This window comes from Hippichthys cyanospilos, chromosome 19 (assembly GCF_059441005.1).
Source record: "Hippichthys cyanospilos isolate Australia breed blue-spotted pipefish chromosome 19, RoL_Hcya_1.0, whole genome shotgun sequence".
NCBI classification, from domain to species: Eukaryota; Metazoa; Chordata; class Actinopteri; order Syngnathiformes; family Syngnathidae; genus Hippichthys; species Hippichthys cyanospilos.
In genome coordinates, this window is record NC_142387.1 from 13,667,661 (window position 1) to 13,680,011 (window position 12,351).

General features: G+C 43.8%; 2 protein-coding genes across 2 annotated transcripts in view; both read left to right on the forward strand.

The window, feature by feature from the left end:
- The window catches only part of rnf152 (ring finger protein 152), a 10,513-nt gene extending 9,231 nt beyond the window's left edge, over positions 1-1,282 (forward strand). The window contains exon 2 of the mRNA XM_088402155.1: positions 1-1,282. This exon is cut by the window's left edge and continues 20 nt beyond it. Coding sequence (XP_088258281.1) covers positions 104-709 — 606 coding nt within the window. The 5' untranslated portion in view covers positions 1-103 and the 3' untranslated portion in view covers positions 710-1,282.
- Positions 1,283-10,800: 9,518 nt separating this feature from the next.
- Positions 10,801-12,005, forward strand: LOC148408039 (melanocortin receptor 4-like). Its single transcript, XM_088402245.1, has one exon. It carries the CDS (start codon positions 10,905-10,907, stop codon positions 11,862-11,864), a length of 960 nt encoding a protein of 319 aa, XP_088258371.1. The 5' UTR covers positions 10,801-10,904; the 3' UTR covers positions 11,865-12,005.
- The last annotated feature ends 346 nt before the right edge of the window (positions 12,006-12,351 follow it).

Here is a 12,351-nt window from a genome sequence, read left to right on the forward strand (position 1 = left end):
TAGCGGGCCGTGACGAGGCGGCGACGCCATCCGGGTGGCGGGCGGAGCATCGATCCGGGACGCCGTGAAAACCCCCTTTGGGGTGGACTGAGATCGGACGGCCATGGAGAGCGTTTCGCAAGACTCCCCGCTGGAATGCCAGATCTGCTTCAACTACTTCAGCCCGCGGCGGCGGCCCAAGCTGCTGGACTGCCGCCACACGTGCTGCTCGCTGTGCCTGTCGCAGATGCGCAGCAGTCACAAGGAGATCCGCTGCCCGTGGTGCCGCGCCGTCACCAGGCTGCCGCCGGGACTCTCGGTGGCCCACCTGCCCGACGACCCCGAGGCGGCGGCCGCCGTGGCCATCCCGCGAGCCTCGGAGCGCACGCCCGTTTTTATCCGCCTGCCCGGCAGCGGCTGCTACGTGCTGCCGCTGCCCGCCGACGAGGAGCGGGCGTCCGGCCTGCTGGCGTGCCGCTTCCTGCCGGGGGGCGGGCACAAGGGCGTGGCGGTGGTCAGCGTCCCCGAGGAGCGACCTCTGGCCGGCGGCCCCGAGGGGGAGGACGGCGACGGCGAGCGGCGGCCGGTCGGGCCGGCGCCCAAGGGCTCCACGTGGTCGGGCGTGTGCACGGTGGTGCTGGTGGCGTGCGTGCTGCTCTTCCTGCTCGGCATCGTGCTGCACAACATGTCGTGCATCTCCAAGCGCTTCACCGTCATCTCTTGCGGATGAACCGCCGCGGTCGTCGCCTTGGACACAAATTTCCAGGACTACTTTTGGAATCCAAACATTCCCGGGCAACGGAGACCTCGTCCGCTCCATCCTTTGACACTTTTTTTGCTATTCTAGGCTCAGGCTCGTCTGATTGGTTGTTTACTTTGTGATTAGTTCGAGTCCGTCCGTTTTCCATGTGCGTCTGCAGACGCGCACTTGGGACTACCGAGTGGAAAAGGGACAACACCTGTGTGTGACTTGTCCGTCAAGTCTGTGTTGTCAATAAAGTTGTGGTGTTAGAACAGAAAATGTGATTGTGTTTCTTTATTGGTGTACACTATGGATCTCCCCCTATAAGGTATTTTGACCCTTTTTGGTCATTTTCTTCCACATCATTCTCGCAGTATTTTAGCCAAAGGAAACTTTGACAAGCTGTCGCCATCTGGGTGAAATTTCAGCTCCCTAGTGCCTTCTTTTATTGCTTTCCCTTTGATGTGAAATTCCTTTGTAATGATCAAATGAGTGGACAAAATGCTGCACAAGGTTAATGCCAGCATGAGTGTAGCCTATCCAAAAGACAAATTATGGTAATTATCACTCTCAATTCATGATGTGATAAATGCTCATGTCCACCTTTATCAAAATTTGATCCAAATCAACATCATTTTAAATAGAAGGTGCTGAAATATGGGTAAAATCTTTCAGGTGTTTTACTGTTGTGGAACAGTGCCATTTGAAATACGAAATGGCATCAATTAATCCGGTAATCAATCAACCTTTCTCAATAAAATGCTATCTTGTGGAAAAGGTGTTTTAATATATTTTCTTAAAAGATTTGTAAAATGTTGGAAATCGTGTACTTTATAAATGTTCTTCAATTCATGATTTTTCTTGCAAAACAACAAAACGCATGAAAATCAAGCTTTAAGCTAAACCAGACTTCACTTCCGGTTCGCACCTTACACATCCGGCTTGTCCAGCCTAATTACACGTCAAATTCACCTGTTTGTTGATGGGGAAGGAATATCGATGCAACAACAACTTTGTTTTTATTACTTTCTGTTTGTTTTTTTTGACGAAATAGAAACATGATTAAAGGTGAGAAACTCAACGCCACTTTGTTTCTGTGGCAATGAGAGAACGTTATATTCGTGTTTGTGTGTTTGTGTTAAAAACTAGATCCATCAGAAAACCAGCGCCTTCATTCATTCACACCTGTGGGAAACACTGCCATCTCAAGGCAACAAAAAGCAAACTTTCGAAGTGGAAACTAGACGGGCCACCTTGAGGAGGTAAACACTCCGAGTTGAAACTAAAACTATTAATTTCTGATGAAACTATCATCTATGTGTGCCTTTAACACCAGTATGTTGTTTTCGGTTTGGTCGGACTACTGTTTACAGTTTACGTAAACGACGCATAGGTTGTAGTTCTACTTAGAAGCCTCTAGAGGGTAGCAAAGTAATTTCAAAACCCGCTTGGTTGAAGCTGCGTCACCTTGGCAACAATAAAAGTTTGCACTAAAAAGCACCCTGGAAGATGCCACGCACAGCCGAGCTATTCTCATTTTTTGCACATTCTTAAAGAACTCACGGAGGGCTTCCATGCGCTCTCACATTACTCATAGCCGAAATTCATTAGCTTCACCGCACTACGTATTGATCCATCTCATCAGGAGATGTTTTGAATTTCCGCCTGGCAGCATTAACTCGGCTGGCACGGACATTCTGCACTTGTTTATGAGGAAATACGGTGGAAGGTTGTCAATAACATTCATGTATTTACGGCACAAACCGTCTCACATTTTTTTGGGCAATGACTTGTGTGGTTTTTTTTGATTAGCTATTTAATCAAAACTTCCTCCTTCCTGGGGTGGCTTGAATGGACTTTGCCTCAACTCCAGTGTGTGTGAATGAAGGAATAAATTGAGACTTTATTCCCGCAAGCAAACCAAACAAATCAAAGTAGTCAAATAAAAATCAAAGAAGAAGCAACATATGAACTCAAGATGTTTGTAAATAGGCAGCAGGGAGCACAAATGGATTTTGTCTGGGACTTTTTTTTTTTAAATGGAATTGAAATGTGTGTGTCTTTGTTGTGTGGATTTCCAGTGTTTATGTGTGACCCTGATGGTTGCGCGTGCATATTCTCCACCATCATGAAAACTGACTCATCTCTCCCTTGTTAGAAAAAAAAAAGGAAAAGAAGGAAATTGATTTTGTAGGTCCTGTTTTGGGTATTCCAGGTGTTCACCTTAACAAAAGCTACAGTCCCCAAAATAAGCTTTTTTTTTTTACATCCAGTTTTTGTTGAAGTTTTCTGTCTTCATATTCGCCCTGAGTGAAAACACTTTAAAAATAGGCCATTCATTGAAGGTGCGACTTTAAATCCGGTGCCCCTTATAGTGCGGAAAAATATGGGAAGCCATCTTTTTCCTGCATAAAGCCCAAATCCTTAGGCTTGAGTCTTTTACATGGAGCCCGCAACATATTTCTCATTGGCTTAGCGATGGCGCACTCAGTTGGAGTGCTGAGGGAAGGAAATGAATTTCAGCAAAAGAAAAATGAAACCAGGGTCAAGACTGTTTCTCCTGCGGATTCTTTAAATGACACAGACCCTGGTAATTGTCCCCTCAACCCTCTAAGAAATATTGGACACAAAAAAAAAGTAATCTCGAGTTCGAGGGTTCCCAGGAAGCGAGAAGTGAGATTACTCATCATGTGATGTGCGCCGTCTCCTGAATTACTATGGAAACCAGATTGTCTCATGTGTGCACCCCATGCTAGCAAATTACACACTTTGCACATGTTCATTCGATTTTGACTGTTTTAGTAGGATGCTTGTTTTTTTTGTTTTTTTTTCAGGCATCTTTGGAATCCCATCAAAATGTGCATTCATTGACCTTACCCTCCGTGGTTATTCACAAGCACCTCACCTATTGATTTACACCATCTTCTTCCACGCCATGCGTATGTGCAGCTAAAAAAAAAGATTCTAATAGGATCCACCAATGTACTAGTGTTGACTTTGTCTACCGGGGGAGGCCCACTTCATTAGCTCTTAATTAAGTCTTCACATCCTTTCATCATCCCTCAGAACAACTTGAATACTCCAACGTAAATGGCAAACGGAAATAATGAATGATTCGGCGCACTTGTTTTGAACTCCTCGAACGGAACATAACGCCGGCGGGAAAGCAGCACGCGCCCATTCATGAAAGTTTCTTTTCTTAGCCGACATATGGGCATTACAACAAAACGCTGATGTGTTTGTGATCGGGAGCTGGCTAAAATGTACGGACAAAAAGCTTTATTTTCTCAAAATGGAGGCCAAAAGTATGGGTGAGTTTTATAAAGGGTAACTTGAATATTTTTTTTTCTTGAATTCGAGGAAGATTGATTCATCAGTTACCTAAAGCCGAGTTTTGACGTTCAGATGCACATTTTTATGTAGGCGCTATAATAATGACCGTAATGGGATGCCCTAGAGGGTGGAAGTCAGTGACCTGTTGCAGCTTACAGCAGGTCGTGTTGGCTGAGGTTGTTATGACATTATTTCCAACAAAAGAAGCGAGCAAACTGAACCACCGTCCGAGTCCATTCTTGTTTGCGCACAGGAATGATATTAAAACGGAGAAGATCCCGTGCCTCCAGCTGATTTAATTGAGTGGCAAGGTATGGCGCAGAGTGCACCGATTAGCAAACACGGAATGGTATTATTCCATTTGACTCGTTTATTTGTGTTTTTTTTGGCATAGACACCCGATCATAAACTTGATGGAAAACTGCGGGTTTTAATGACAAATTGAAACTCGAGCTGCGTCGCGTCGTGAAGAACTGAATCCGGTCCTTCATGTGGCACCACCTATGTATACGTAAACATAGCGCACAATATTATGTCGACCTTGAAAGATCCGTCGAAATCGGCTAGCACTCCAGGGGTCGCCTTTTTTAGATAACGCTTGGCACTGAAAGAGTTAACAACCCAAATTATTTCAAGGGCCTCCTGCAGTCAGGCCACGGATCCCCGGGGGTCCGCGGAGCCCACTTTGAGAACCGCTCCTTCAAGGGCTTAAAAAATACAATCAAAAGGAAGGACATTTTGTGTTGCACGAATGAGATTTTCAGGTTCTGAAAGAAAACATCTTTTTTATGTTGCTATTGTATCAGGGTGTTCTTGCCATCTCTCACCTTGTTTTTTTATTTATTTTTTTTATTTTAGTCATCCAGCAACGTCTGCCAAAGTGCCGAATGAAGAAGGTTAATAAAGCAGCGCCTCGCATGCACACTGAGTCATATTCACCACTTTGCACCTATTTGTCGGATGATTTGGTGAGTTTGTTTCAATTTCTTTCCTGCAAGGTCACATAAGATTCGCCGGCATGAACGGCCACTTAAAGCTGCCGCGCGCTCGTTAGGGCGCAAGTCCCAAATTGTCTAGCGTCACCACTGCGGGGAACAACATTTATGAGTACATCGCTTTCCAAAACAGCTTTCAAACAAATACCGCTTTGCGTGAACGCCAGCGTGAAAATTTCACGTAGAATTTTTAAGCTTCTTCCTTTAAATATGAAATAAACGTGTATTTATGTTAGTGCCGTACTTACCACATTTCCCCAAATAGAAGGCAAACTTTTTTTCCCCAAATATGAACGCCAAAATGATGGGTGCGTCCTGTAAATTGTAACTTAAAAATGAGATGTTTTTTATTTTGACGCCATTGGAGATTGATCCATCAGCCACATAAGCCGAGTTTTTCCATTTATTTTCAATAAAAGAAGCGAGCGGACTGAACCAACGTCCGTCGTTGTTAACACACAAGGATGTTACCGAAACGGAAAAAAAAATATGATGTCTCCAGCTGACATGCAGCTGAGTATTTCTTTTGACTCATTTATTAATTACGGTCTTTTGCATATACACACAATATAAAACTTGAAAACACGAGTGCTGCGCAACTTCGGGTATTTATGGCAATGTGTTTTTAGCTTACATTTAAACTGTGCATAGCAACAGACTTTTTTTACTCTAGAAATTTTAATGAGCCTTAATGAGACGCCAAATTTACATTAGCAATTTTTGCTAGCTAAAACAGCGCATTTGAGTAGCCCGCTTTCTTCAAAATCAATAGCCTAGTCTAGTATAAGAATAGAAGGAAAGGGAAGTTAGAAGCTTATGCCCGAGGTTACAAGTTACAAGCATCCGTGCTTTTTCTCCTTGGAGGAAAAATAACGTGAATCCATGAAAAATTGTCTTCTGAATGGGGAATCGCTGGCAGGTCTTCACGAGTGAGAATCCGCGAGGGCGGGGCGAGTGCTTCAGCAAAAGAATTAGAAACAAACGCTACATTTGATGTTGTTGCGAACATGTGACCATCTTGCCAGCATTCTTACTGTCAACCTCCTGTGCTGAACCCTTCAAAGAATATACACGTGAAGCAAACATGTGACATCATGTACAAGTTTTTAACCGCTGAAGAGAACACAATGTATGCATGCGCAGGTGCACACTCAATGAGGAATCTACTGCATGTATCTATTTCTCTATTTGCATGCGCCAGCTGAATGAAAAAAAACAAAATCGATCTTACGTAACACCCTCAAGCCGGGTCACTCAATCGGCATGCATGCAAGTCAACGTACTGCACAGCGCAATCATCTGGATGACTCTCATGTTGCAACGTGATGACCGCGCTGCTGGTGCTCGGAGATTTGCCCTGCTCCGTTTTTTGCTGCAATTTTTTTTATTGGTTCTTTCCAAGGCGTAGTGCTTCCTGATGATGTATCAATTCTGATCGTTAAAAGGCTTTCAATACTGCAAGGAAGATGCAAGGCACTTTTGATTTTATTTTATGTATCAGTTATTTCATGCACAACATGTATTTAAGGATATTTAAAATACATGTTTTGTATACAAATTAATGAATTAAATATGCTATATATATATATATATATATATATATATATGCCCTATTTAATTCATTAATTTGTATACAAAACAGCGTATTCTGCATTTGCAGCCATTTGGGCTGGATCCCGATGGCCCTTAACTCGACGGTGTCATTTGGGCAAAAACGCAATGTTGTAATGATGTTCATCTGCGGCTAATGACGTCCTTGCCGACAGTCCGACCTCCTCCAAATGCATTATCCCTCGGCTACGCTTGTTATGCTCAGCACACCGCCGTTTGCACCTCCACGTCTCGCTGACATCCTACTCCATTTTTGCCACGACCCCTTGGTCTGTGTGTTGGCGAGGGCGCTCGCCCGCCGCCGCTAGTGTCAAGTGGCGCTTTAGTGGAGATGATCTTCACGCCTCGCATCAACGGGTCGGAGCATCAAAATTCTCATCATGAAGGTTTTTGCGCAAAACTCACAGAGTGGAGCTGAGTCCTTGTTTGTTGAGTACTTGCACAAAGTTTGTGGTATTGCTAATCTACTGAACTGCTTTTGCAAGGGGTGTCAGTGTAGCAGCTTGGAGAAAACGGTTTTTCCTTTCTTGTAATAGAACAATAATTTCGGTTCGCTAAATTGTATGTGGTTGGTTGTTTAAGGCCTGTCACAATGCATTTTCCCATATAAACTATGGCATGGATTGCTTTAGTATAGCACAATTATTTCCAATTTTTTTTTGCAAAACCCGAAAAGCATTTCTTGCCCCTCCCACTCTATTGAGTATTAATTATGTCATTATCCATGAAAATTGTATCAATGTACCTAATATATTATCCTTTCTTTCATTAACAAAAGAAAAAAGCAATTTAAATACATTTTCAGCAAAAGTTCTCCCATTAACAGCAGGGCGACCAGTATTCATTCTGGCCCATAAACATTCTGGTCCGCAAGATGATTTTGTAATGTAAAGTATAAAAATGACCATATATATATATTTTTTTTTTCAATAAATGAAAATCTTGTAATGTTTTATGATTAGTAGTAATGTAAATGCTATGGTGACATTGTGCTTATACTATTTTGGACAGTAGTAAAAAAGAATAATAAAGTTAGATAAATGTATACCATGATTTTATTGGTCCGGCCCACCCCTGTTTTACATGGTTTCTACAGGTTACAGCATATTCAGAATCTGAAAAAAATTGCTTTAAGTCCATAAAAGTGCCCCCCAAAAAAAAAGTTGTGTTTGTGTACGTGTGCATTTGATTGTGTGGAGATCAAGGTTTTCTTTCTTTGTCACGCTACAAAATTGTGTGTTGTCATGGCAACAGCGGCGTCCTCAGCGCAACACACATGAACACAAAGCACATTACACACACTCAACGTTATCTCCAGAGCACTTTAACAACCACAACAAGATTGGTAAAACACAGTAATCAAAATACTAATTGATGAATAAGTAGCATTTTCTACGGATTTTATGAAGTCAAAATTCTTTCCGCGAGCTCCCTTCACGTTGCCAAACACGAGAGTTTTGTTCCCTCTTGTTGCGCAAAGTAATGAGGGTTTTGTAGCTTGTCATCGTGGAGGATATTAAGTTTACACACCCCTTCTCAAATGATGATTTTGTGTTATCAAAAAAAAATGTTCGACCAAGGTAAATCAGTTATTTACCATTTTGTCACCTATAAACTGTACAGCTCAACACTTTTGCAACACATTCACTCAATTGTTTTTTTTTTTTTTCCTTTTTACCTTTTCTTCGTAAATATACGTTTCAATTGAGTTGTGCCGGTTGCAGGTCACCACTGTGGTGCACGGTTGTTTTCGGTGTGTATCTTTTGACTCTTCTGAGCTTTGTGATGTCCTAGTGTGCTCAGTAGAGGACATTATGGCTGCTTCAAAGGAAAATGTCAGACTTCTTGTGTCTTAAGGGTTATGGCGGTGGCAGTTTTCTTTCTGATTATAGAGATGCAAAATTGTCATTTTCCGTCAGGGCTAAGCCGCAATCCATGCAAGCCGGTTTTACTAATCGAAAGCCTGACTTGGGAGTGAACTGAAGAATTATTTGCGCATGTTCCAATTGGCCGCGCGCTCGCACAAACCCACAGGAGGCCTCCGCCATAATGGATGGCACGCCGCCAATCGCGGACAGCAACGGCGATGTGCACTAAAGATAAAGAAGTCAAAGTGGCACGAATCGTCAGATGAAGCGTGGCTCTCACACCTGCGGACAGCAAATGTGATCAAACCGGCTTGCGATGTTGCTCAGTGAACAGCAAATAAAACCTCAGTAAACGTGTGATCGTTGGTCACACACAAAGTCTCTTCAAACTAAGCCCTGTCATCCAGTGAGGGATTTTGCATTTGTAAGTCCTGACATGACGCCTTTTTGCTGAGCCAAGTTGTGGCCGTCATTTAAAACAATATTTAACAACATTTATAGTTGTAAATGTAGCCTGTGGATGAAATACTGGCGTGTAGTCTCAGTGGCCAAAATAAAACCCAAGTACAGGGATCAAGGCGGCTGTTTAAAAAAACTATCCACACTGTATGGACATTGTGTTTTAAAACAATACTTAACAAGATTTTAAGGATATTTGTAGCCATTTATAGCTTGTGGATGAAATAATGAAACGTGTAGACTCAGTGGGCAAAATACATACAAGTATAATGGCGAGTGCTTCAAGAAATAGCCACAGTATGTGGGTAATGTGATTTAAAACAATACTTAACAGTATTAATAATTATCTCTGTTGGTATATGTAGCCTGTGGATGAACTAATGAGGGGTGTACCCTCAGTAGGCAAAAGTACGGGGATTGAGGCGGCTGTTTCAAAAGTTATCCACCCTGTATGGATATTGTGATTTAAAACAATAGTTAACCAGATTTACGACTATATAGGTATAACTAGTCTTTCATGCAAATTTGATGGTGTTTCACAAGTGCAGTAGGCAGCAAACTTTTGAGTGAATAAATCGTCCTTGGCGGCAGGTTTGTTGAGGAGCGTTCGTCCCCCGCGTAGCCTTGAATGCAAGTGGAAAACTTGAAAGGCCTCCTCCCAATTGCAGTGACTGTGTGCTGGCTACGTTAACGAGCTTCACCTTCCCTTACTTTTTCATCGTCACGAGTCAGTTGCTAGAAAAAAAAAAAAAGAATTGAATCTGGATGAAAACAATGTGAGCTGCCAACAATGTAAAAGAGCCAACCTACATTGGAGGTTTTTTTTGTTTGTTTTTAATTTAAACACAAAACAATAAACCAACAGTTGTCATTCATAACACTATATCGTAGTAATTGATATCATATTTGTGTATTTGAATCTTTTTGTGGTTTATTTATGGTTGTTGCATTAGCTACTGTGACGTCATATTCAGTCAGCAGCAATTTGCAAAATGGCCGCCCCAGAGATGGACAAAACATGATGAAAATGAACACTAACCCAAACACAAGAGCGCAAGTTTTCAAGAAATGAAATAACTTAATTGCTATGTAAATTAATAATAACAAAAATAATAATAATAATGATTAATTCATTGTTGATGTTCCCTTTAGCGCAGCTCCATCTAGTGGATGCATAACACAAGCCCAGCCAGCTTCTATTCTATGCACCTTATAGTATAGTAAAATTATCTTTTTCCCCCAGAAATTTTATGTATGAAAAGTATCAGTGGCTAAGCAAAAATCGAGTACTCTTACTGGTATTGGTTTGAAAAAACTAGTGTGGAACTTCTCAACACATACTAAAGATTTGATCCAGATTAAAATTGCGTTGAAAATAACCCAATTGTGGTTCATAAAAGGACCAGCCCAATATTTTGGTGGATTTGACCAAACCTCAGTAGTTTTGTCATCTTGTACAAAAACGACACATTTTTGGGGTGGTTTGATTGTCCCTTTTTTGACCCACGATTGAGTCTAGCCATCCGTTTTTCCGGTCTCCTCTCCCATTCCCATTCAACATCCAGGCCCAACCATCTTGAGTCTTCATCCTTCGCAACAATCTTTTGCAGGCTTGCTTGTTCCCCCCCCCCATCTTTTCTTTCATGAACATGTTCTCCTTAACTGCCTCCTCCTCCAGCCAATGGGAACCAAGCGCACCGAGAGGGGTGGGGGGAGCGGCGTGCGCGCGAGCATGTATAATAAGCGGCGTCTCGGTGTCGGCCCTCCCAGCACTCGCTCGCTCCGACTCCGCGTCGCTTACCTCTGAAGAGCGACCTCAGAGGAGATTGTCCTCGGGAGCAGAACGTGAGGCGGACCTCTTGAGAATGGGGGCCCGAGAGGACCGGAGTTTTTAGGTGGACCTAAGACGACGTGAGGATGAACGCCACGGGGCAGGAAGGTCTGATCCCGGGCCAGCAGAACCGGAGCCAGGCGTCCAAGGAGGACCAGGAAGGGGATTCCTCCCAAGGATGCTACGACCAGCTGCTGATCTCCACCGAGGTCTTCCTGACCCTGGGCGTCATCAGCCTGCTGGAGAACATCCTGGTGGTGGTGGCCATCGCCAAGAACAAGAACCTGCACTCACCCATGTACTTCTTCATCTGCAGCCTGGCGGTGGCCGACATGCTGGTGAGTGCCTCCAACGCCTCGGAGACCCTCGTCATCGCGCTGATCAACGGCGGCAAGCTGAGCGTCCCGGCGCGCCTCGTCAAGAACATGGACAACGTCTTCGATTCCTTGATCTGCAGCTCGCTTCTGGCGTCCATCTGCAGCCTGCTGGCCATCGCTGTGGACCGATATATCACCATCTTCTACGCGCTGCGCTACCACAACGTGGTGACACTCAAGAGGGCCGCAATGGTCATTGGCACCATCTGGACCTGCTGCGTGGCCTCGGGCGTCCTCTTCATCATCTACTCGGAGAGCACCACCGTGCTGGTCTGCCTTATCAGCGTGTTCTTCACGATGCTGGTGCTGATGGCCTCGCTCTACGTGCACATGTTCCTGCTGGCCCGCCTGCACATGAAGCGGATCGCCGCCCTGCCGGGCCAGGCGCCCGTTCGCCAGCGCGCCAACATGAAGGGCGCCATCACGCTCACCATCCTGCTGGGTGTCTTTGTGGTCTGCTGGGCGCCTTTCTTCCTGCACCTCCTTTTGTTTATCAGTTGCCCGCGCAACCCCTACTGCACCTGCTTCATGTCCCACTTCAACATGTACCTCATCCTCATCATGTGCAACTCCGTCATCGACCCCATCATCTACGCCTTCAGGAGCCAGGAGTTGAGGAAGACTTTCAAGGAGATCTTCTGCTGCTTTCACGCCCTCGCCTGCGTGTGAGCTCTCAGCATCGCTTCAAGGTCAAAATCCAGGACGTCACGCTCGAGTTGAAAAGAAAACCGAAGCTATCGGCGATGAGGAAGACCTTCAAGTGTCACACATGAAACTTATCTTCTCAATTTCCGATCCGATATCGATTATTGGTAGGCATGCTCGAAAAACAGCTCGGTCGATACTTTTACTGTATTTTATCGAAACTTTTGATTCCTTTTCCTGTAAATAATGCTCTCCAAATTACCAAAATTAAAGAGATGTTAAAATTTCACTTTATCTTTGTTTTAGTTTCAATCAAATCTCTTATAAAACTACCCCAAATTTAAATTACTCATAGTTTACGCACCATAAGGCACCCATTTTAAAACTCTTTAAATATATAAGGCACATTAGATTATAAGGTGCATAGAATAGTAGCAGCAGTTGTGGCTGGGCTTGCTTTATGCATCCACTAGAGGGAGCTGTGCTAAAGGGAATGACAACAAAACAATCA

Coding starts and splice junctions, on each gene's coding strand:
- LOC148408039 (XM_088402245.1), top strand. CDS start 10,905: ATGAACGCCACGGGGCAGGAAGGTCTGATCCCGGGCCAGCAGAACCGG.